Source organism: Chenopodium quinoa, unplaced genomic scaffold (genome assembly GCF_001683475.1).
Source record: "Chenopodium quinoa cultivar QQ74 unplaced genomic scaffold, ASM168347v1, whole genome shotgun sequence".
Taxonomy (NCBI): Eukaryota; Viridiplantae; Streptophyta; class Magnoliopsida; order Caryophyllales; family Amaranthaceae; genus Chenopodium; species Chenopodium quinoa.
In genome coordinates, this window is record NW_018742810.1 from 1,916,314 (window position 1) to 1,942,067 (window position 25,754).

Consider the following 25,754-nt stretch of genomic DNA (forward strand, 5'->3'; position numbering starts at 1 on the left):
AAAAAGTTATTAAGGTAAGAGGACTTTCATTATACAAAGTATAAGGTACCAAGGTAAAAAGCCCTCGATTAACAATTAGGAAGGACTTCATATTTGTGGATAAAATAAGCATATTCAAGAAGCAGCATACAAACAATTATCTTCTTGAATTAGACGATCAGGATACCAATGTTCAACATTCAACTGTTCACAGAAACAAAAATAGTATAAAAAATAGTTTCAGTATAGTAGTTTTCAGCTTCAGCATTATCAAAGCTCCAAATATATGCTTTGTCGTCATTACCGCAGCTTGCTACAGAATTTACAAAATTTTCATGCGTATATAGCTCAACCTGCACACAGTTGGCCTAATTCTAACATAACATATACCCAGTTATCTGCTAAATAATCGCAGCATAACCGGTTGTTATGTGCAGCAGCAGTAGCAATCTATGTACAGTATCAATTTTTAACTGTAAAAAAATAAAAAAAAAATAAAAAAAGGGAAAGAAAATTAAAGTGCAAATGAGTAAAGAATGTTGAACTGAAGCTAATCTTGGGTTGGAAGACTATCTAGCTCCTCCTTGCGCTTCTCTTGGGTTGGAACACCAATTAGCTCCTCCTGCTTCTCTGACTTTGTGACAGATATATCATGAACTTTGACGCCACAAAGTTTGCAAGGATTGGAAGATCTGTTTGAACACCAGTGATCTGGGACAGTCAGGAAGTGAGTGTCCATGAACTTCCTAAACCTTTTCTTATATTCTTGTGGTGAGATAATGGTTGGTGAGGAATTCTTGGGAACAACAAGAGATGACTTCACCCATGTTTCAAATTGCTTATCCCAAGTGTATTGTCTTAGATAATCTATGATCCCACATATCAGCTCTCGGCGTTGCCTATCAACCCCCACCAATAAAGAATAATCCATGACTCCTATATTCTGCCATGAAAGGAAGAAAAAATGATCAGAAACAAAAGGTACACCATAAGGCCCTACCCATCTAATCCCTAAAGATAAATGTTAGTAAATGTCAACTTTCACCAATGAAAAATAGCTTTAATTAGTAAAAGGGAGTACTGGATATGAAAGCAAAAAGAAAAAAAGAAAAGAAAAATAAAAAACTCTGTAGAACCAGCATAAATTATTTTGAATTGGTGAAAATCAGTTATTAGCAGTAAAATTCAGTTCTAATAAGCAAAAATCAGAATTTTCATTTCAATTTAGTCCAAAATCAGGTAAAGAGAGCAGAGTCTAGGTAACTTGATATATACTTGTATATATATAAAAAATAATAATAATAATAATAATAATAATAATAATAATAATAATAATAAAAATAAAAAAAAATGTAGATTAACTAGATTTCATTCATTCTATCCTGCATTCATACATGGGGTGAGGGTAGAGGATGCAACCAAAATAAGATGCTATGCAGATCATCAGAACTTACTTTGAGAAATGTTGTATCATTCCAGACTGCCCGTTGTAGAAGTCTCTTAGCTTTCTGGCCAACATATAAAGGTGATGAATTCATGTCATTCACAAAATTCTGGTCCAATAGAACATCTCCTGCACCATCAGCAGTTGTGGTGAAACGAGCATGCAATGCACCCTTTAAATCATACTGACGAGTAATGTTCCTGCCAAAAGAAAGGTTCTCCTGAACCATGAGATCATGCTTTGTCTCTTTGCCGCTCTTGGGATTTCTAATAGTGACCTGCAAACACGGATGCAAAGATTAAAAAAGGTCCATGCATAAGGCAATTATCGATATAAAAAGTGAAAGCAAGGATGAAACCATGTAGAAATGTATTCAAACCTGATAAATTCCCAGAATTTTCGCAAGGCAAGTCTGATTCCCAGAGTAAACAGATTCCTTCATGTGCTTAAAATACTCATTGGCAAACTTCATGAACGACTCAAATTCAGTCTTCTTAATTTCCTTGACAATAAGCCTCTCGTCAAGTGTTTTGGCAAAGACAGACTTGCTCTTCCCACCTTTGGCATCCCAAATTTTACAGCGACTAAGGGAAGCAATATAATCAAGTTCTGATGGGCAGCATCTTTCCCGAAGATCGCGGAATTCAGTGGGATGTATAATAACTACTGAATATTTTCCCTTCATAGGATACTTTTCAATGCCTAGAATAACTTCGTTGTACACTCGCCCATAAGAAACAAGAGAATCCACTCGATTCAAGCTGTCAATGCTGGATAGATGAGATTCTGTGAAAGTCATGCTTGATGAAGAATGAATAAAATCTGGATCATGAAAGCTGCTCAAAGGCCAAGGCTCAGATGTAGCACGTTTCAGAGAAGTAAATTCATCTCTAATTGATGCTGGAGGGGCTGAAATTTCCATTAAGGCCAACGCACAAGCGACGGAGCTTGAGATTTCACCATCAAAATCCGATACAATGAAGTCACCATCTCTGAGAGGCATGTGAATCCTGGTACCCTCATCAATGATTACTTGAGATACTGTAGGCAAGAAGTCAGGAGAGTGTAGCAGTTCAAATTTGGGCAAGTGACCGAATTTAGACGGGCGGCCTTCCAGAAGATCCTCCATGCACTCATTTCGAGTTTGTTTAAATGGATTCCACCACGGGGAGTCTAACTTCAGCAGAGAAGTTATTCTTTCAGATACCTCTCCATCAGCAGAGCAACTACTATCTTCCTTATCCGCATCAATGGATATGCTTCTATCTTCCGACAGATGGCTAGACAGTGAAACACTGTCCTGTTGAGTAATCTCATCAGAATGAAGATGGGAAGGAAGATCTGTGCTCCCATTAGACTCTTGAGACAATGATATACTTGAGACTAAATCATCTGAGGGTGGCATCACAGTATTCTCCTCGACAATGGGCAAGCTTATCAAGTCTTGCTCTCCACGGCATACAAGGATTCCCTCATTTGGGAATTCCTTATCTAAATGATTTTCTGTTTCTGCAACCATCTCAATTTGGACCTCTACATCATTAGGGTTCTCAGAAGTTCTGTCATAACCATGTGCAATAACTTCATTCTCAATCTTTAAATTAGAATGGCCATCTTCAGTTCTCTGTACTCCAATTTCTTCAGCACCTCCATTGTTTGACCCAGTTTGTCTTTCCACCACCTTAGTAGTAGTTTCCACTGTCCCGTCACTATGCTCTTTTTCTGAATCCACAAGCGCTTGCGAATCATTATCAGCAATCTTTTGTATCATTTCACCCTCTGTTCCAGATCTGTGCTTTTCCAACAGCATTTGCTTTTGTGCTGTTTCTGCAGCTGTCTTAGACTCTTCAGTTACTTTTCCAGGGAAGCCATCCTCCTTCAAACCCAGTTGCCTCTGCGCCACTTCATTATTGTCAGTAACAGTAGACTGGGGAAATTCACGGGAAGAAGAAAGTAGTGACTGCAATCGCCGGTCCCAAATACATGCTTCAAGCATAATTTCCCATCGAAGTCGGTTCATGCTCAGAAGTTTATGCACAGAGTCATGTGAATCTTCATTCTTATTTTTAAAGTTCTCCTGTTTTTCACAATAATACAGCCAAAATAATAAGATAATCTTAGTTTGGGTTTTGGAATGCAGTGATGCACTACATCCAAGTGCCGTGACATGAGCGAGTGCATAATTACTTTGGCATTCATTTAAGTTAAATTTAAGACAGAGAATCAAGGCTAATGCTAACTGGGATGACTAAATAGAAAAAAGAAAATGAAACAATGATGATGAAGAAGGAGAATGGTTCCCTATATCCACTCAAGCAGTGAGCACAGATCAGGAATTCAGGATACATGAAAGCTCACATGCATGGAAAAGGAAACTTACTTCAAATTCAGACTTTTCCAACTTCAACATGTCTACAATGTCAGCAAACCCTTTTGAATATCCATTAAGAACCAGATTACAGCCAGAAAAGCGAGATTCAATTTTTTTCAAGTATTTTTCAAGTTCATTAAAAAGGCATAGCCCTGAAGTGTAGACCTGCAAGGAATAGAGGGAAGGAAACTAATTAAATCTTACAGAAGAAACCATTTGGCACCTTTCTTCCATACAGAATCTTAAAAAAGAAAGGGCATACCGTCCCAATATCGGATTGGAGCCAGTCTCTGTCAATTAAACTATTGAACTCCAACTTGTGGGCTGGCACAGAAACGGTATATATTGCAACACGAGAGTACTGAAACATAGCAACCATAGAGCCCAGACTGCAAGTCGTGTAATAAATCAGAAGGTCATATAGAACAGTGAACGATCATATTTACAGTCGAAACAGAAACAATGACATTTGATTACACTTTTTGAACAAAGTTTCAAGCCAGATACTTGCATTTCCAACCATTAGAAAGAGCTTTCCTAAGAGCACAGGGTTGAAAAAGTTTTTCCTTAATGCAGCCAGTAAACTAATCAAAACAAGGATAAAGTGCAACACTGTCATTAGAAAGAGTTCTGAGTTCTGAGTTGAAATAGGACTTTGTTTCTAAAATGTAATTAAAAGGGCTCTATCTTACGGAGTAGTAATTAATACCACAAAACTAAACAAAAGTGTACAATAGGGAAAATAAGTAAGCAAAAATTAAGCATATAGGACAGAATATATACCCAAAAAAGTAGAGGAAGTCCTTCTGAAAGGAATGCCCACAGCCAGCAAGCCTATTAAATGAAGAATGACTTGAAAAGCTGAGCTCCAAAAATTTGCCAAATGACAAGCAACGTGCAGCATCAGATATCAATACTCTTTTGGTTGCCTTCTCTTTATCAGGTTCACATTTACTACAACGACTCCACATCCAAAGTTTCCCTTCAGGTTCTCTAGGCAAATGCTTATCACCAAGTTGTTTGACTCGTATAGTGAGCTGCTTGCTGTGATGAGCATAATAGTAGTAATGAGCTTCAGGACCTTGACCGCATGTCTCACAATTAAGATCCTACACATCCAATAGATTCAGTAAGGCTCGCATTCAAAATATATAAATACACATTTAAATACAACACACCCAACTTTATGGAAATAAACGGATTTAGAATCAGACTACACCGCATCAGTGAAACATACCGCCAGTAATTTAAAAATTTTACGCAATTCTCTCATTTATTCACAATGAAATCACACGAGTCATTCACATATAGTGCAGAAGGATTTACTTATAGTTCTATAAATCACCCAATCAAACGTATAGAAACCAACCACAAAAATCTGAGCAACAACAGCTTAAGAAAAAACAAAGTTGCACATTCAACAAAGGATAGTTACTAAAACAGTCCAGCAGAATGGATATAACCTGATTGAAAAGATTATCCCGTAAGAACTTCCCAAGGGGAACATCAAAATTCCTGTAAAATTTGATTTGAGAAAAATGGCTTTGCTCGCAAATAGTCCCTTTTATAGCATTTCGTCTAGACATCAAAACCAAGATACTCTCAGAGTCCAAAACACTGCTGATTTCATCCTTTGCAGTGATGCTCTCTTCACCATCATCTGCAGGTCCCTTTGCCCCCTCAGCGGTAGAGGAAGTGGACACTGGCTGGGAATCATTATAAATGGAATTGTCTTCTTTGGCCAAGTTCTTTGCCTCTATGTCAGATCGCTCGGCAGGATCTTCAGTGGGTGACACAGGAATTGAGACTGCAGTTTGAGCTTCAAGTTCCCTCCCATTCAAGTCCATGTAAGTAGACATGTGTTCATAAGTAGCTGGGGAGACAGTTGAAAGTATCTCTGGGGCATTTGAGAATGCTCTTGATGCGACAGAGAGTTTGGGAGGCAACTGGCAGTCAGCTGCAAACTGCATATTGTGGGAAAGTTTGTCATGAGATCCACGGGGAGAAGCAATCTCAGCATCTTTGGCAGTGAACTCCTTGGCATGAAAGGACTCTCCCTCTTGAACCTCATTGGAAGCCATAATATCATGGGCAGCTCGCTCATAAGAAGACGCCTGATCATCACCATCGGAGATGAGGACCTGTACTCCATCTGCCGGTAAATCACCTAGATTAGGCTCCTCACTATGCGGAATACTGGAATGTTCAGAGACAACAGAAGTGGACTGTTCATTGGTTGATGAGATATCAGCAGCTTTTCCAGAGGCAATAGTGGAGAACATAGATTTCTGATCCAAAAGAAAGGAAGTTTCCAAGAGAAAATGATAAGCCATTACAACAGCACACTGTACAACACACTTGATCTTCTTCAACTCTTCAGCATGAGAACCCTTTAGCAGAATCTGTGCCATTAAAATTCAAGTCATTTATTTAATATTCTAAACAATAGTCATATCAACCCTCAACAGTTTAAATAATTCACAGTATTCCACCCTGCTCCCATTTAAAGCATCAGTACTTTACTAGAAGATAATCCTAATGGATAAGCGTTCTAGGACACCAGAATAATTAGGAAAGCTAGACACTGCATAAAGAATGGCACACAATAATCTCTTTATTACTTCCTCCGTTTTTTATTAGATCCATCACTTTCTAAAAAAGGAAGTTTTAATTTAGATGCATCTCTTTCCCTTTTTGTTAAAAAAATTTCTCTATCTCTCTCCTATCACATGGGCCCTCTATAATTTTTTCTCTCTTTCTCTCTCTACTCCAAAAATTGCCTAGGAATCCGCAATTATATAAGTGATGCATCTAAATAAAACGGAGGAAGTAGTTCACGCGACATGTAATCAGCCTTTATCCTTGTCTCAAGTAATTATGCATATGTCAAAATCATGTGAACTAGAAAATCTAGACCTTTATTTACCACAGGACCCTGCACATAGGGGCAAATCTAGACCTTTATTTGGTAGGAAAAACGAAAAAAAAAAAAAAAACAAAAATGATTCTCCAGTAGCTCCTAAATGATCAGTTTATCATGTGAACTAGAACATTATACACCTACTCGTGTATTTCGGTACTCCTGTCCTAAGTAGGCCAAGCTCAGGATCCACTCATTCCCCTGTTTTAGTAATTTGCATAGGCAGTGAAAAGACTTCTACAAATAAATTTACAAGAGTAGCATATTAAAATTGGACTTACTGTGCAACCAAGACGTGTCGGACTTCCCACCACAAACATCAAAGTCTTAGATGGCTTTTTTCCACCTTCAGCAACAATAGTATGCTCCTCCACAAACTTCTCAAAATAAAGTTCAGTGCAATGTTTTAGCTCCTGATTAAATGGTGAATCACAGGACAAGATGGGTGAATTAATACAACGAGCAATCCTTTCCAAGCGATCAAGCTTCATATCAAGGACCAGGGTAACTCCCATTTGAAGGATCTTCTCCATGACAGCACGAGAAGCAGATTTCTCCACCAAAATAACGTTTGGTTGACATGCTTGCAAATTCTGCATAAGTTCACCCCAGTTGACTTCATCCTATCAAAGGAACTTAATCCAATCAGAACAAGCAGCAACTTATAATTAAAATGACAAGAAAGAAATTTAAACTTTCAAACAACGACAATTTACCTCAGAAATCATTGAGCTAAATGATGACAGCCCAGATGAAACAGATGATGGACCCAGCATTCCTTGTATTAGTAACAATCTAGGATTTGTGTAATTGGTAATCATGTGTTTGTGAGCAGCATGCTTCTTAAAAACCAAGCCTTTAATTAATTGACTGCAAAACATATGTACACATTAATTTTCATTAAGACAGAAGCAGACAACTTCATTACAAAACTAATACCTCGCTAAAAATCTCAGTACACTCATGGATTCCTTAAATCACAGAAAAATTTACTAAGATAAACTATGAAGTATGTTGCAAATAAAACTTGCTGTCATCTAGAGACTTCTTTTACATCAAAGAAACCACCAAACTGATTGAGAAATGGAAATCAGTGAAGAAAACATAATTTACTAGAGTTTTTTTTTTTTTTTTTTTTCAAACAGTATGTAAGCAATCTAAGATCTCCTGAAACCACAAAATTTCTCGTCAACTGATTAACAGAATGCAAAAGGTGCATGTAGAAAGCTCAATATGAACCCAAAAAACCTTTCTTTAGGAGATCCAGCAGCAACACATTTGATCTTCACATATCCAAATGGATCCATAGCTTTACCCTCAGTGACACCAGGCTCCACAAATTTAGCAGCTTGCCATGCCAAATCTGTAACAATATCCACCCAGTTTTCATCCTTGTCATTACAGATTTCTACACCAAGTTTACTAAGTAGCTGGCTCACCAAGTCCTTGAACTTCTCATTCTTTACATTTTCCCTGGCCAACTCAATCTCCTTCGATCTGGGATTTCCCCACTCTGAGCTATCGGCATTAGCATACTCTTCAACATCAAAACCCACGCTATTTGCAATGTCATCATTTGCATTCTCAGCTTCTGGTGGATCCCAAATCTCATCTCGTTCATAAAAGGTAGGAGTTGATACATCTGCTTCATCAAAAGACTCATCACTGCTTGTACCACCCTCACTATTTGTAACGTGACTGTCCAAGTTTTCAAGCATCAAACCATTTTTATCCTCCTCGTGATTTTCCTTAACATCATGTAACTGCTCAGGAGCTTGATACAACCTAGCTTGATATAACCTGTATCTGGGATCCTCAAAACCACTCTCGGACCCATGCCCATCTTCTCTAGTATGTCTAGCAAAATTAAATAAGAAAAAAGAAGTCATGCATCTAGCATACAGAAACTTAGGAAAAGTGTAAACCCTATGTAGAATATCATTGTCATCTGTAATCTAGAACACACAATATTATCATAATTACATTCACAGTCCTGGAAATACAAAGTTACAGACATACCCATCACTATATGGGTTGACATCCACAGAGTACTCACCTGGAAAACAAAAGGCAGCCATGAGATCATACAAAATCATACTAAACTCATCATTGAAATGCACAAGTACAGCATCTTACTGCTAATAGAAGCAGAACTTTCACAGCTCGCCAGTGATTTAGGTGGACCGAGTGAGGGCTCTTCAAGAGTACTTGAAGCATCCTTCTGTACAATTCCGTGTTCAGGATTAACAGCATGTGATATAGAGGAAACTACTTTCTCTTCCCCGGTAAGCCCCGACAATTCTTGATTATCATTTGGTTCCATTTGTTCATTTGACTCGGAACTAAACTGACACATCTACAACATTAGTCCAAGTCAAGAAACTCGTCTGCTGCCAAACTAGATGAACACAAGATATTCAGTTGACTACATCATCCCAAAAAAAACTTATAATGTAATATGCACAAACATCAACAGATTCCAATCTCAAATACCAAAATCCAGTCCATTATTGGTTGTTTAACAATTCCTTTTTATCATCCCCTTCTCAAGCATCAAGATCAAAATTCGTCGAAAGTCAACGATTAAGACTAATACAATCAATTAACTCATGAAACTACCCATATTGATCAATATAAACTGCATAATCAATCAAAAGAAACCCAGAATTGATCAAAATACACCCATACCATAATCAAGAAATCAGTCGAAATATACCCAAACAAATATACACCCAAAAATCAAATTAGATGACAACCATTTCAATTTTCACAATATACCCACAAATCAAACTACTGAAATTTCAAGATTCAAGTATCAATTACTCCATATACTCACAATTCAAATACTCCGTATACCCATAATTCAAATACTCCGTATATTCACAATTCCACAAGCTACTCAAAACTAGATTTCAACTATAATTTATCCACTAATTGAATTTTCAGGGAAAAAAAAAAAGGATTGATCACCAGAATTTAAGTTCGAGAGGATTTATTTACACGCCATTAATGAAAACACGCAAAGTAAAACAAAAGCAAAAAAAAAAAAGACAAACATACTAGAAATTCACAGAAATCAATGGAATTGATACTATAAAAAATTGAAAGTGGAAAAATAATTAAAGCAACTGACCTTACAAGTAACCAAATTAATGCAAAGTTAAGCAAATTTCACTGGAAATTGAAGTCGTAAAACAGTCAACAGAGTTCAAACCAATAAATTCTGATTGTGCCCCAAAAAAATTCTCAAAGAATTTCTGATCAGAAGCAAATAACCCGTGAAGAAACGCAAAGACTTCTTCAGGAGGAGAGAGAAAAAGTGTAAGAGAGAGAAAGGAGGAGAGGAGAGAGAGAGAGAGAGAGAGAGAGTGAGAGGAAATGTAGAAGAGGAAGAATAGAAACGAGGAGAAGAAATTGTCAATATAAAGGTGGGTCCACACTCTTCTCCGTCACCACAACTAAATTTAAATACCATAGTATTTTATTTTATTTTTTAAATTATACGAAATATAAATTAAATTTTCCACCGCTATTAATTAATCATAATAACAATAATATTAATGTTGATGTGCTTTCAAAAAAAAAAAAAAAATGTTGATGTCCTGCCAAAACAAAAATTATAATGGAAATGATATACATAGTCCTGCGATAAAAATATGATCAAAAAGATTATTTCTGCTAATTTTACCATTAATTTGAGATAATACACTAATTGAAATTTTCATTAGAAATTTAGAAGCTTGGCATTTACAAGTACATTATAAGAACATCACTTGTCAAGTTGTTGCCAAATTTGAAAGATGATAGAAGATGACATAGGTTTAGCGGCTATAAATATATTTGTATTTCACGTGTGAATCCTTTTCTGTAATAGATTATGTGTGTGTTTATTTCTAGTTTATGTCGAAAAGTTGATTGTAATTATGAGATCATGTCTAATCCATTAGCTTAGTTGCTTGTATTTAATATAATTTGATCATGTTATTGTCTATTGTGGTTATTGTATATTTTTACATGAAAAAATAATTTAAAAAGTGTAGGAATTTTTTTAGTAAGTGCAATTATACACACATAGTATTTTTATTTTTATTTTTTTTGAAGGAAAAAAGAGCTATCATTAATATACAATACATAGTATAAGTCAAATAATGATGAAAAGTTAAAAATCTTCACCCCAATTTCCCTTTAAAAAACATGCATTTAGGCTTTTGCACTTTTAGTTGTTTTAGGTACGGAGTATTATTTAAGGGGGAGAGAGTATCAAATATCATTATAATGTTTAAGATTCTGGTCTCATTATCTAAGATGAGATCTGCTGGTGTATGTGTTGTGGCCTTTGTGGGGCATGTGATGTTCATATATTATTACTATGGACTTGTACGTATAAACTTTTTTGTTAAAAAAAAAATAATAATAATAAAAAAATCATTTTTAGGTTCCATTGAATATACAAATTACATATATTTAAAAACATAAAAAAGAGAAAAGAAAATTTAGACTTGTGGTATACATACTTTTAATTTTTGTATAGTTTAAATATGGAGTTTGATTATGAATAAAGAAGAAATACTAATAGAACGATGGAGGCGATAAAACTGTTATATACGAAGTAATTACAAAACACGAAATATTCTGTATAAAATTTTAAAAAAGTTGTTGAACTGTAATTTTATTTTATTTTCAATGGGAGAAATACACAATTGAAGGTATTTTTTTTTTTTTTTTTTTTTTTGGTATACGGTAGGCAGGCATACAATTGTTGGTACTTGGTACAGAGGTGTGGTTGACTTTGATGTCCAAAATTGATGTTTACTTGTATTTTACTGTACGGCGCAAGGTTTTCACATTTATTTCCTGCCCCACAAAATTTTATTTTATTTTATTTTATTTTTATTCACAGGGCTTGAGAGAGTAAGTGAAACATGTAATTTTCCCAAGGTAAAATCCAATTCCTATTTTCTACAAATCTCACCAATGAACATCAATGGGCTGAATCTCAAAACAATAGGTTTTTGTAAGAGGGTAGTCATATAAGGGAATTGTACTGCTATGTTCCAATACTTATGTGGAAATCAATACTATCGGCAATGACTTAATTTAGCAACAGCTGATCTGAGACGGTTAAATCATTGATTTGGTACAGGTAAGACTTGACATATTAGTATATGAAAGGGTTTGGCGACCTAGTTCTTACAAGGATTGACACGTATTACTAATTTCTATACTTCTATAAGTTCTATATTTCATGTATTGAATGTGGTATAAAGGCATATAAACAAATTCATTGGCTAAAGTGCTTAGAGAGGTACACTTGACAAAATATAAGGGGTAGTTAAACGTCGCTCCCATTTTACCCCTCGCATTTTTTATATGAACTTCCGTATTTACCCCTCATAAACAAATACTCACAACACTCATTTCTGAAATCACAACTCACTTCACTCTCATTTCATCTCTCTAAAAAAAAAAAAAAAAAAAAAAAAAAAAAAAAAAAAAAGTGGAGTTCCGCCTGAAAATTCCGGAAGTACCAAGGAGGATCCGAAATTTTCAGGCGGATCTACCCATCCGCCTTAAATTTCCGGATGTTCGGTGGTGGATCCGCCTGAAAATTCCGGATCCTCTTTGGTACTTCCGGAATTTTCAGGCGGAACTCTACTTTTTATTTTATTTTTTTTTCCAGATTTTACTTAATTTGATTTATTTTTTTTTATTTTTTTTTTAATTTTTTTTTTTCCAGATTTTACTTAATTTGATTTTTTTTTTTTCCTAGAGAGATTAAATGAGCAAATAATTACAACATGGATCACAACAACAATAATAATACTAATTACTCAATTTATCACAAAATTAATAATAATCACAATAAAAATTATAATAATAATCATACAAAGATTACATTAATAAATTTGATTATTTAATCAAATAAAAAAATCAAAAAAAAAAACAGATCCGCCCAGAATTTCCGGATCCACCTTTAGGCGGATGTTTTAATTTCAAAAAAAAAAAAAAAAGTACGAGGACTTACAGAATACTCCGACGATGCCTCCGGTGTACGATCGTTGTCGTCGTCCATCGTCTTAAACCCATCGCTAAAGCTTAATAAATTTTTTAAGAAAAAATTTCGGATTTTTGGTGTTGGATCGAATGTGGTGGGGTCGGGATTTTTTTTTTTTTTACCACGTGGTAGTAAGTGGAGGGGTCGGGAATGATATTATACCATTATATACTACAACTTACACAAAGGGCAATATCGTCCTTCCATGTCAAAAAAGGAGCGATGTCATGTAAAATGGGAGCGTTGTTTAGCAGTTCACAATAAAAATCAAATCATTCAGTAACATTCTAGTTTTAGAAATAAGATCGATGAAAACATATACAATTAATGGTGCAAACCGACCATGAGAAAATCAATTAATAAAGTTAGTTATACTTAATTTAAAGCATTAAATTCCATGTTCCTTATATTTTTCCGCCAAGGTTGGATATTATGGTACTAATCATTTAATCAAAATGTATCCTTGAATTAAATTAATCAAACAAAGAAAGAAAAAGGAATAGTCGTTACAATTTCATAAAGAAAAAAAAATTCCAAAATTTGCAAATTATTATTTATTACTATATATATCAAAGTATGTAATACGTGAAAGACTTTGTTGAGTTTATAATCATGATGTATAAAATAAACATTTTACGTCACAATCACACACTTTGTATCAAAGGAAAATATGAACATGACGTTCACCTAGAGCTGATCAAAGTGAGCCCGGCCTGATTTTGGGCGGGTTTTGCATGGGTAGATTTTTTTTTTTTGGGCGGGCTTGGGAAAACGTTTTTATGCCATTTTAGTTGTTTTTTTTGCCCAGCCCGACCATTTTAGACGGGCTTGAACACATAATTTCCGGCCCAAACTTGGCTCGACCCGAGAAATGGGCTGATTTTTTTGGCCTCAACCCGCTCCTTCCAATGATCACCTTTACGTTCACCCATAGTTTAGTTACCAATTACCAAAGCGTGGATGTGAGATTCATCCATCGCCTGAGACCAAAATTTCCTAGGACCAAAATCTCAGGCTGACTACGGAGTAGTATATTTACTATTTTACTCTACTTGCTACAAAGTACAAATTGGTTGTATGGAGTACCGTCCAATTGGTTTTTACAGCGGTCAATACAATAATTTAACAAAATTTATCTTTAATACGCAATGGTTAATATTACAAAGTAATAAGCTTATACTTCGTATATTGAATCATCATTTTTAACATTATCTCACATGATTACATTTTTTCATATATATATACTAGTGAGATTTGCAATTAAATTTTTACAGCTCCTACCGCATGATTTAGGTATGTAGTTCATTCCATATCAACAAGTCACAAAATCATCCATATCATTAATAGGAGTATATAATTCATATAGATCCTAATCTCATTTTAACAAAATTTTTTGTTCCTAAAAAAACCTGTGTTTAGTATGGAGTACTATATTTTTCTTATAATAGTCCTATAAATGCATAAAGGGTAACTCCAACATAATAAATGAATTTGGGATGCTTAAATATACGAAATACTTCAATTCGTATTTAAATAATTTCAAAACAAATTTAGATACAAGTATTTGCGTTCTCCACCCTATAGTTGCGTACAAGTTCAAGTATAAGCAAGATGTAATTCTCATTTCAATGTTTCTTCCAAAATCTTTGACGAGAAAAATTTAGATATTATTTTTAACTTTAAAAAAATCAACAACTATTAAAATACAATTATTTTGAGAAGCCAATGATTTGGGCACCAACAAATATGGAGTTCCAGCTGGCTACTCGTACATGAACACAGATAAGCAACATTATTAAAAAAAAAAAAATCCTAAGAAAATGTAGTAACATGATTAATATAATTAATATCCTACGTGTCCGAATATTAGTGGAGAATTACAATCCTTGTTTGCATCAAAAGTTACACATTGGTCCATCAATCATTTGTGATTATGTTAAGGAAGCCTAAGCTGTCCTCGAACTAATCATTTAATCAATCCCATGGTTACGGTTTTCTTTCATGTCATTTCATTAGCAATTTGAAGTTCCTAGGATTTTTGATTCTTGATGTTATAACTTATAAGTGATGTAAGAACTTGAGAAGATACAACACCCTATCTAAACATCACCTAAATCGAGAACCAAATGTAAGTTGGCTTAATACTTCATGTATGTTTGAAAATTCGTCTTAAATTTCATGATATACAGAACAAAAAGAAAAGATATACGTTATATACGGCAACTCATTTGAACTATAAACAAATGTGTGATTGAGTTGTCCAAAACATAAAAAAAATAAAAAAAAATTTAATTATGTTCGTTGATGGACTCGACATAGAGGGTTCACTCATTTGAAGACGTATCGTCAATCATTTTAGATATCGATCCATAGGTTTAGATAACATTGAGCACATCCTTTTGTTATTCGTGTAACTTATACTTGTAATACAAAATTTAGGTGCAAGTAAAGAAAAAATAACTAATTACTTGTCATATATATACTTCATATATAACTAATATCTCGGTTAATACATAGAAAATAAATTATCTTTTAAAGGCCTATTTTGTTCACCTTATTTTTTACTTAGGTCTAATAAGTTCAATTCAGGAAAAATAAATTCTGATAAGGGTAACCCAAGTTCAAATTACAACTAAAATAAGTTTTAATTTAATAAGTTCAGATAAGTTTAAATAAATTCAGGTAAGATAATTAGATAAGTAAAAATCAGGTGAATAGAACACAAATTTTTTATTTTTTATTTTTAACAAAATTTATACTTCATATTACCTTGGTGCACCCCATAGCTAGGTTGTTATGACATACTAATTTTAGAAACTTCATAACATAGATGGATAATAAAATTAGAAAAATTAATTCCTTACTTAAATTATTAAACATATAATCAACATTAATAAGAGATAATTAAGTTTAAGCATGTAACTCACACATCACCTTTCACAATTAAGTTTAAGTGTATGATTGACGGCTCCTTTGGTCATTATGGATTGATAACATTATTGGGACTCTTAGCTTAAAATCCTTAAATTAGGAGTTTATGATCATTAAAAGCTAATTCGTACTTAGTATCATACCACACACTTTTCTCTAAATTCATTAAAAACATTTGGTAAGATAATTGACAATTAAATAATTGAGGGGAAGTAAAATTGACAATCAACAAATTTGGAGATAACAAACATTTTTTTGTATATAAAATAGCCATTAGATATATATTACTCCATATATAAATCAATGTACTTAACACATAGACATATTGTTCAACTACTAAAATTAGTGGCAATGTGGCATCAATAAATTGTTACATAGTATAAAATTTTAAAACATCGTCATGATCTTTCGTAAAGACAAGTTAGAATAATCGTATTACTATTATTATAATAAGAAATCAATTGGCTGAAAAAAATTATAATAAGAAAACCAACGGGAATTTCCTGAAATAAAATCTGCAAGTGGGCAAGCATAATTCGGAGTAGTTTGTCTAATGGATTTAAGAAAGTTCGAGGAAGTTGAGGAAAGTAGACTACTTCTGTTTTTTTTTTTACACCTTTCTCTTTTCACGCTTGTCAATGCACTATTTTAACGTTTAATATCTCTAAATCACGACATTGTAAATTTATAAGAAGTGGATTTTAATAAAATATATATTGAGACGATTCAAACAAGAGTCCACTTAACTATGTTTTATCATAGTTATAAATCACAAAATCTAGTCAAAGTATAGTTAATGAATATTGTAAAAGTCAAATGGTGTCATTAAAAAAATGAAAGAAATACTATTTGTTTGTTTTTTTGTACGAGATTTTGTCAAACCCATTATTCCAATATCTCTTAAAAGTCAACTATTATCAGTTACTATTTCTTATTTTCTAAACCAATGATCCATCCAACATACATCCATCACATGTTCCTCCATGTTCATACATACAAATATACAATATACATCCAAGACGCGGTGGCTAAAAAAATTACTTTCCTCGTTTTAGAATTATTGTAAAACGAGGAGATTTACTCATCTCAATATACTATCTCCGTTAAATATTAGTTGCAACTTTGGAATATTTTATATTTCACAAATAATACCCCAAAATTACAACAAATATTTAACAGGGTATATATTTTTAACCTTAAATTTATGTGAGTATACAAATTACAAGATACAAGATTACATAATGTTGTAACTATTATACAACACTGCGTATAAAAAAAATATGAAATAAAACACAGTACACCTTAAAACTGAATTTGTATTTGTGATAATTGATTACAAAGGCAAGGAGTACATTGTTACCATGCATATTTTTCCAATTGTTGTGGAACCTAAAAACTTAAACGTGGGATCCAAATCATCTTATCATCTAAATATAGGTATAATTCTCCAATGCGTAATAAATCATGCTTTGAAAAACACAAAATAGTTATCCTAATAGTGTAAGTCACTTTCTAAACCCTTGAGTTTGTGAATTTTCATGCCGCCCACTTTTGATTTTTCGTTTTATTGATTTTTTCCATAATTTCATCTCTTGTCTCTTTCATAATCTATAGTTCCCGCAACTTTAATTAATTTATTTCAATTGATGTAAATTTGTGTTGAAAGCTAAGAACAAACAAGAAAAATGCCCTTCGAACTAAGTTAAGAACATTCCGTTGTTTGGAAGAGAAGAGTCCACTTTGCTTAATTGCTTGCAACAAATTATGCTAAAATCGGAGTTTTCACATTATTAAAGGCATAGCTACTGTCTCTCTCTTTTACTGTATTATTTTATTTCGAGTAATATGAAATAAGTAACTAAATTAAAATAGTTGAACATGACCAATATGCATGCGTGCTATGCATCCATAAATTTTGAAAGAATATGGCCATGTTTGGTAAAAAGCTAAAAGGTGAACCTGATTGTGTTAACTGATTTTGACTAGCTGATTGTATTAGCTGATTTGACTATGCGTGACCAACTGACTACTCATATAACGTTAGTATTGAAAACATTAATCTTAACTAATAATAGGAAAAAGGTATTTTAGGTGAGCATCATTCAATTTTTCTAGAGCTGATTTGTATAATAGAGATTTACTCGAGTATTTGATATGATGAAATAAACATAATCACCCTTCACGACGTACTGGCATATCCAAGATTCACATACAGGGTGTGCACAATTATGTACTTAATAGAAAATAATCCTAAATGTTCTAAACATATAGTAGTCAGTAAAAATAATGTTGGGAAAAATGTTTAACAATAGATTCGAACTCTAGATTAGAGTGACAATGCAAGAAAGCTTAAGAGACACTTGGATAACTAGCTAGTTACACTTAATTGTTTGCCATAAAGCTACTACAAATTTTATTTTATTGAACATGCCGGGTATGCAAAGGCATACCCTTGGTGTTAGCTGTATCCGACCCCTGCGTACTATCATATCTACTTTTCGATAATTGTTACTACCGCATTACTTGGATAACTACTACTTTGTAATATTCACTAAAACTTTTTTTGCTTGACACTAATTTTTTGACGATTTGTGTTAATTATAGTAACAGAGAAATTTTGTGCTTGAAGATTGAATATGTCGGTTGTAGGAAGAACTCAAGGGGATGAATTAAAGGAATATACTCCATACGTAGTTGCAAATCGATCTATACTTGTTAAATGTTAATTATATAAATGCGGTACTCATAAGCATGGTAAGATTTGTTTGTCCTTCATGGAGCATGCATATCAATTATCAAAGGTTGGTATACCACATTAAAAAAGAAAAAAAAAATCACATTTATTTAGAAAAATATAAGAAAGAATTGGCAGAAGCATGAAATGAAATTATAAGATAATGTTTGAAGGTCAATTGTATTTTATATGTGGCGTTTCTAGCCACTAAAATAGACTTGTACGGAAAATATACTTATATTATTGAATCATGCTATCCAATGTCTATAACATTTGTCAAATAAAAATAATATCCATGCAATGAGGCAATAATTGTTATCTTATTCAGTTGACAATTCATATACAACCTTACAAAAGAAGGTATATAGACATTTATCGTATATACTATTTGATGTCACGTCGTTATTTTGATGATTATTCATTCTCAAGGTGTTTACATATAAACATTTTGATTAATTATTTGCTATATGCCAAAATTTTACTATCTCTTTCATTGATGCCGGATTAGGGAATATGGTGTGTATTATTCCAAAAAGAAAAGGTTAGTATACCTTTTCTAAATATATTTTAATCATGCTTAAGTACACATTTACCACATATATAATATAGAATGTAGGGTTTATCGCTTAGGAGTAGTAGTTCAGTCATTAAGTTGTACAATATAGATGATAAATTCTTGTTTTAATTGAAAATATTTTGGCAGAAGAAATATACGAACATATAGAATAAGAAAATTCACTTTTCAAGCTAAGATTTAAGTTGTTTTGATATATACTTCAACGTAGAATTTACATACATATACTTATAGCGATGGAGACCCCTTTACCCCTACCACCTAAATTGTAGCAAGTTTTAAGGGCAATTCTTGCCTCATATTAAGCTTGTCAGTTTGCTTCACACCTTTATTACCTAGCCAATCATGCCAATCAACTACCATATCGTCCTTCATGTTATAACGAAGCAATTTAACTTCCCAAAAAAATACATACAATCAATATAGAATTAAATAGATTACAAGTGTACTAGCATAGATATGAAAATATTGAATTATATATATCTGATTATCTAACTCAAAACCGAACCACATGTGGTATAATGAACCCGAAAAAACCGAGCCGACTCAAAGCTGAACCAAATGTGGCATTATTGACCCGACCTAAACCATTGAGGTAAATTTAGATAAGACACAAAGCGTCAAGAAACACATTTTTCTTTGGGCCTTGAGGCATTTCATCAATCACTGAACTCACTCACTCAGCTGTAAATCCAGAACTATATTTCCCGCGAAATTAACAACTCTCACTCTGTCTCTCTCACTGTAACACCCACAAACAATATTCCAGAAGTTTCTTCTTCTCAAAATTGTTACACTGAAACCCTAACCAAAGAAATCACTCTGTAATCTACTAACCCCAATACTAAATTCATCAAAATAATCCCAAATCAAAACCCTAATATCAAGTTCAAAAATCAAATGGATTTCTGGAAAATGCAGGAAACCCAGATCGTGGATATGAAGGATTTCGACGATAATGGCGTCGACGAAGTAACAGGGGAAAAACAGAGGATTCCATTCTTTGGGTCAATGTCGAAGAACAAGGAGACTACTTGGGTCATATCATTGTTCGTTTTTGTTCATCTTGTCGTGTTTTTTTGTACGATGATTGTTAACAATTGCTTGAGTAACTCGCATGGAGATTGTGCTTTGATGTTCTTTCAGCCTCTTCATGAGAACCCTCTTCTTGGTCCTTCTTCTTCTGCGTTAGTCCCTCTCTTTCTCTCTTTGGATTTTTTATGTAATTTTTTTTTTGAGTATTTTGGGATGATATTTATGTGATTTTCTTCAAAATGTTGTTTATATGAACTTGTGATTTGTGGAATTGAACTGGGTTTACCTGTTTTCTATTTGTTTTATTGAATATGTAGTTGGAATTTCTTGAATTGAAATGGGGTTGAATTATCTGTTTTATGTTAAGTAATTCATACGAAGATGCTTTAAATTAGGGGTTGGATTTTGTGGGTTGATTTTGAGGAATTAAAAAATTGCATAATCTTGGACTGGAATCAATAGTACATACTACATTTGATGTGTCAATTGAAATGGGATGTGATTATTGCTTACATGAATCAATCAGATTGAAATAATGCTTACCTAGTCAATCAGATTTTACATGTGTATATTGGATTATTAAGCTATTGTTGAACTTTGAATTGGATTGGAATTCGTACTTTAATTCTTAAAATCAAGTGATCTTTCAATGGCAGACTATTAGGTTATTACTTCTTTTGAGTAGTAAAGTGTGGAGCAACAATGTATATCAATGTACCATACAAACACAAGTTTACAGTGATGTGCTGTAATGAAATGGCTACAGGTTGGGTAGGATGGGAGCGCTTCGTAGAATACATTTGACAAACATCCATGGAGTATGGCGCCTCTTCACCTCCCCTTTGCTTCATGCTGGTGTATTTCACCTTTTCATCAGCCTCTCCAGTGCTATCTTCATTGGGATTAATCTGGAACAGAAATATGGACCATGTAAAACTTCTTTTTTCCTATTTAGTATTCCCTAAGTGTCCTGGAAATCAGATATGTTCATGCTCTTCGTATCTTATCTGCAGCGAGGACTGGGATCATCTACATATTGTCGGTCTTCACTGGTAGTTTGATGGCCACACTCTTTGTCCAAAATAGACCTGATGTTTCCTCTTCAGCTGCTCTCTTTGGTTTGATTGGTGCTTCCTTTTCTGGGCTTATTCGAGATTGGAAATCATTCAGCAATAAGGTTTTTCTTTGCCCTCTACACATTATTCTCCTGCTTGATTGATGTGTTGCTTCTGTATCAAAGTTTCTAAAGTGCCTGCATTTGTGTGCAGTTTCAGGCTGTGATGGCACTACTCTTGGTCTTTGCAGTGAACTTTGCTCTTGGGATGCTACCCTTTATCGATAACTTCTCAAACATTGCAGGATTTCTGGCAGGATCCCTTCTTGGTTATGTCCTCTTTTTCTCTCCACAACTTAGGAAGCCAGCTTTACACAAAGGTTTATTTGATTATGGTGTAAAGAAGTCTGTGGCATTGAAGGATAAGTTGGACAGACCAACGTTAAGGATTGTCTGTCTTCTCCTATTTTTCCTCATGTGAGTTCTTCTCTCACTGGAAACAAAGCAAATACTTAGATGTTCGATCAAACCTGAGGTTTGGATTCCACATGCAGGGTAGCTGGCCTCATTGTAGCAGCTCTCAGCAGCATAGATATCAACAAATACTGCAGTTGGTGCCACTACGTTGATTGTGTGCCTTCAGGAAAGTGGATTTGTGATATCAAAACTTCATCCTGTAAGGTAATGTTCATCTAACAGAAAGGAATTGAATATAGGGTATTTCTTAACTAATTTGGTATGCTAATATTCTCAATTACAGTACCAAATGACATGCATAATGTTTTTATTCAGAGTAATAACTTGAAATAATGAAATTGCTCAAAAGTTGATTGAAACAATGATTTGATATGCTATTTTATAGATGATTTGCACAGAACCATCTCTTCTCACTGCTAATGCTGATTTATGATGTGATCCTGATTTCAGACTACTGAACTGAGGGGGCAGACGGTTTTAAGGTGCTTGCGAAGTGACAAACTCAAGATCTTGCCTTACACAGGCATCTCAGCTACAAGATTGGAGGAATTGTGCAGTATGATTTGCTCTTAATACAGACTTGGAGATTGCTTATGCTGATCCAATATATTCTGCAGTTTTGATTGTATATCAAGTGGGATAGGCTATTGTACCTTAATATTAGTATATAAAACTACAAGCTAAGTACTGTATCAATGTATGTTCATATTTTGTAAATCAGTCCAATGCTTATTCTTTGCATAGAGGCAGCAACAAGGGATGTAGTGAAATCAATTTTTTGAGAAAATGAATTGAAATTTTGCTGTACAGAATAGTACATTCTCAAGAAAATTGTTACAAGTTCGAAGGCAAGTTCAAACACTAATGAAGCCTGCTGATAGATACTATGGTAGCTTATTATTTTGCTACTTATACTACAATACATTATGCTTTCTTGCACAAAAGCATATCTTCTCCTTTCGCTCGTTACTGTGCAAGAAAGCAGAAGAAGATGCAACCTTCATCTTTTCTCTTCAAGAGTTCAAGTGCGTGACAAACTTATTAATAAATTGCTAATCAATATTATCAACTAATAATCGTCCCCGCTAATATGCCGTTTCAACAATTCTTGATCGATCTTTGTTTCGCTTGTTCTAGATCAAACATCTTGTCGTACCATTAACAACCAAATATTTGATGGGACATAATCTTCACCCCTCTAAAATCTTTAAGCTTTCCCTTTTGCTTTCTTCGGCTACTAAAAGTTTAGGTTGTGTAGGAAGATCATTCAAACCAATTAAACACATTTTGGCATTTCTTGTACCCTTCTTGCAACTTCCGCTTCGTATTTTCCAACTTCTTACAATATGACGAGTCATCCAGTTTAGGTGGTGATGATGAAAAAGGTTTATTAAGATTTTGATGTAGTACTTTTAGCTCTTTTCTTTTCCCATAACCATGTTGCGTTGATATTGATGAAGATGGCGGCTGCGGTAATTCTTCAAGAACACTATCTACCCCTTTCGCACCCAAATTATCGAGGATAAATTTCATCTCTTTGCCTTTTCCATGACGACATTGATGTGTTGGCGGTACATAAACCGGTGAGGACGAATGCCGTTCTACCTCTTCAAGAACACTATCTACTCTTGTCATCTTCTCATCCAAACTAACGACTTCGGTAATTCTTTGCTGCATTGAAACTCTACTAATAACTTCCCATGTGTCCTCTAAATTATCAAATTTTCTAGACGCCTCCTCCCACAAAGCAACTACATCCATATTTTCTTCCACGTAAAAGGAATTTCTCTCCAAGACTTCTTAGCGAATGATGAATGCATAGACAAAAGGAAATTAAAAGGTTGACCTAATGGTAGTATTTATAACAAAAGGAATTAAAAAAGTTGACCTAATGGTAGTATTTCGTAAATGAATGTTTTAGGATTAGATTTTACAAAATAAGATTGGTAGATTGCAGGATAGAAATATTAAAATATATGGATTACAAAATTAAATGGAAAGAAAATCTTGTTACGTTTAAAAAATTTATTTGGAAAACAATTTTCGTCTAAATTAGAGACATTAACTTCTATAAAGGTTAAGTCATATCTAATTCACTTAAAACATCAAAGGGCGCTCGTGGCCTAATGGATAAGGCATTTGACTTCTAATCAAAGGATTGTGGGTTCGAGTCCCACCGAGCGTGCTTTTTTTTATTTATTTTTTTAATAAAATACATTTGTATAAATCAGTGGCGGATCCATGATTTGATTAATAGGTTGTCCCATCATCGTCCATCGACCGCATAAAGTATCAAAAAATAGTCAAAGCTTGTATAATGAACAAAAAAAAAAAAAAAAAAAATTACATAAAAAAGTTCATTTCATAAAGTAATGCAAATTCGTATTACAACTAAAAAATTACTAATTTTATTACAATTGCTCTCGACGAGTTTTCATATTTTGATAACGATTTACAAAATCATCCATGCTAACATTGTAAAACAAATCTCTTTCTAAATAAGTAATCAAACAATCATTCAACGTTTGATCTCCCATGCCATTATGCAATTAAAAAGTAATAATACTATAAATCTATAATAGGGCTCAAATGGTCAAATATCCGGCCATAACTCACATTCACAAATCACACCATTCAAGCTCTAATAAAATCATACAAATTATCAAGTGACGATAATCAAGTCATAACATTCAAGCTTTAATAAAGTCATACACTCATACAGATAATCAAGCTCTAATAAAATCAAGAAATTTCACCCAAAAAAAAAAAAAAAAAAAAAAAAAAAAAAAAAAAAAAAAAAAAAAACTCATACAATGAATCAGTGATAGTCATACAGTCAGATAATTTGATAATTAAACATTTAAACTGATAATTTGATATAGAATCTAATCAATCTATAATCTTATTGTAATGTAATTATGTAAATTAAAACTAACCTAAAAAAAATCGAATTTCCACAAAGTACGACTGTAGGAGGCTAGGAGCCATGGACAGACGTCTCACGCAGTCACGCCTGACGGACGAAGCTTATACCGGCGACGGCGACGGTGAGTGACGGAGCACGAAAAACCGGTCGGTGAACGGCGACAGGACTGCTGCGGGGGATTTCGATTTAGGCGAGTTTGAAACTTAGGGTTTTAATTTGGGGGAATTGGGGAAATGTTCTGAGTTTCTGACATATGTTTTAATTTCTAAATCTTGAAAATTGAAAGTGAGGTTGTAAAGCAAAAAAAGAAAAAATGTGTGAGTAATGGGATTTGAACCCAGATCTCGTGTGTGGTGGGATGGGAAAAAAAAACCACTGGGCTGCAAGCTAAAATTCTTGATATTTAGTTTTTTTTTCATAATAAAATAATAGGTGGTCCGCGGACCCACTATGACTACACGTGGGTCCGCCACTGGTATAAATAGTTGAGTTTAGTTTCTCTAATTTACTTGTTTTGCAAGGAAAATTCAACAAGATACATACTTGTATTTTAGTGGCCAAATAAAGATTTCAAAGAAAGGCCAAAGTATTCTAAAATTTCAAAAGGATGTGGTTTATGAAAATTTAAAATTCTAAAATAATACCTCAAATAAAAAAAAGGTATCCAATCGATGTGTTTTTACTCTATATACGATTTAAATGTTAGCATAACGATAAATAAGAACATTTTAAAATCAGACTTAATTAGTATATTTGTTACCTTGTCTTATCATCTCAAACGCTTAGATTATGTCTAGATGTGCTTATCGTTACATTAGATCATTTTCTTTCTCAACTATAATCTTACTCTATTTAAATTAACTCAAAAAAAAAAAATACGAAAAACAATTTCGATCAAAATTAGAGACGTAATTTACTATCATATACTACTTGTTTGTACTTCGTATTAATAAGCGCTCGTGGCCTAATGGATAAGGCATTTGACTTCTAATCAAAGGATTGTGGGTTCGAGTCCCACCGAGCGTGTTTCAATATGATTTTTTATTTTATTTTTTGGGCCCAATACAACTGAAACGATATCCAAAAGGCCCAAAATATAGCCCTGTTCATTAAATGCTGAATTTATGAAGTAGAAGGAATGTTTGATTATTCTGTAACACTTGGAATAATTTATTTCTTCTACTGTTAATATAAGAGAAGAGATAGTAATTATAATTGAATGTGACCTTAGGCTTCATTAATATGAAGTGTTAG

At 33.6% G+C, this 25,754-nt stretch overlaps 2 protein-coding genes and 2 non-coding genes across 5 annotated transcripts; 3 read left to right on the forward strand and 1 right to left on the reverse strand.

The window, feature by feature from the left end:
- Window positions 1-161: 161 nt before the first annotated feature.
- Window positions 162-10,160, reverse strand: LOC110725298 (putative 1-phosphatidylinositol-3-phosphate 5-kinase FAB1D). Of its 2 annotated transcripts, none has more exons than XM_021904788.1 (13): window positions 9,848-10,160; window positions 8,851-9,070; window positions 8,734-8,770; window positions 7,963-8,571; window positions 7,431-7,584; window positions 6,996-7,337; window positions 5,258-6,196; window positions 4,578-4,903; window positions 4,057-4,183; window positions 3,804-3,959; window positions 1,803-3,500; window positions 1,434-1,700; window positions 162-922 (listed from the first exon to the last, which is right to left on the reverse strand). In XM_021904788.1, the coding sequence occupies exons 2-13, from the start codon at window positions 9,068-9,070 to the stop codon at window positions 530-532; spliced, it is 5,268 nt and encodes a 1,755-aa protein (XP_021760480.1). In that variant the 5' UTR covers window positions 9,848-10,160; the 3' UTR covers window positions 162-529. The 2 variants fall into 2 exon arrangements, with proteins under 2 accessions (XP_021760480.1, XP_021760479.1); XM_021904787.1 differs by having other exon boundaries at window positions 8,851-9,112.
- A 9,462-nt stretch (window positions 10,161-19,622) lies between these two features.
- Window positions 19,623-22,416, forward strand: LOC110725051 (RHOMBOID-like protein 8). Its single transcript, XM_021904524.1, has 6 exons — window positions 19,623-20,195; window positions 20,810-20,973; window positions 21,057-21,220; window positions 21,312-21,574; window positions 21,652-21,778; window positions 22,025-22,416. The coding sequence occupies exons 1-6, from the start codon at window positions 19,909-19,911 to the stop codon at window positions 22,145-22,147; spliced, it is 1,128 nt and encodes a 375-aa protein (XP_021760216.1). The 5' UTR covers window positions 19,623-19,908; the 3' UTR covers window positions 22,148-22,416.
- A 1,270-nt stretch (window positions 22,417-23,686) lies between these two features.
- Window positions 23,687-23,759, forward strand: TRNAR-UCU. Its single transcript has one exon. It is a non-coding gene; the product is annotated as a tRNA-Arg (tRNA).
- A 1,694-nt stretch (window positions 23,760-25,453) lies between these two features.
- TRNAR-UCU lies at window positions 25,454-25,526 on the forward strand. Its single transcript has one exon. It is a non-coding gene; the product is annotated as a tRNA-Arg (tRNA).
- The last annotated feature ends 228 nt before the right edge of the window (window positions 25,527-25,754 follow it).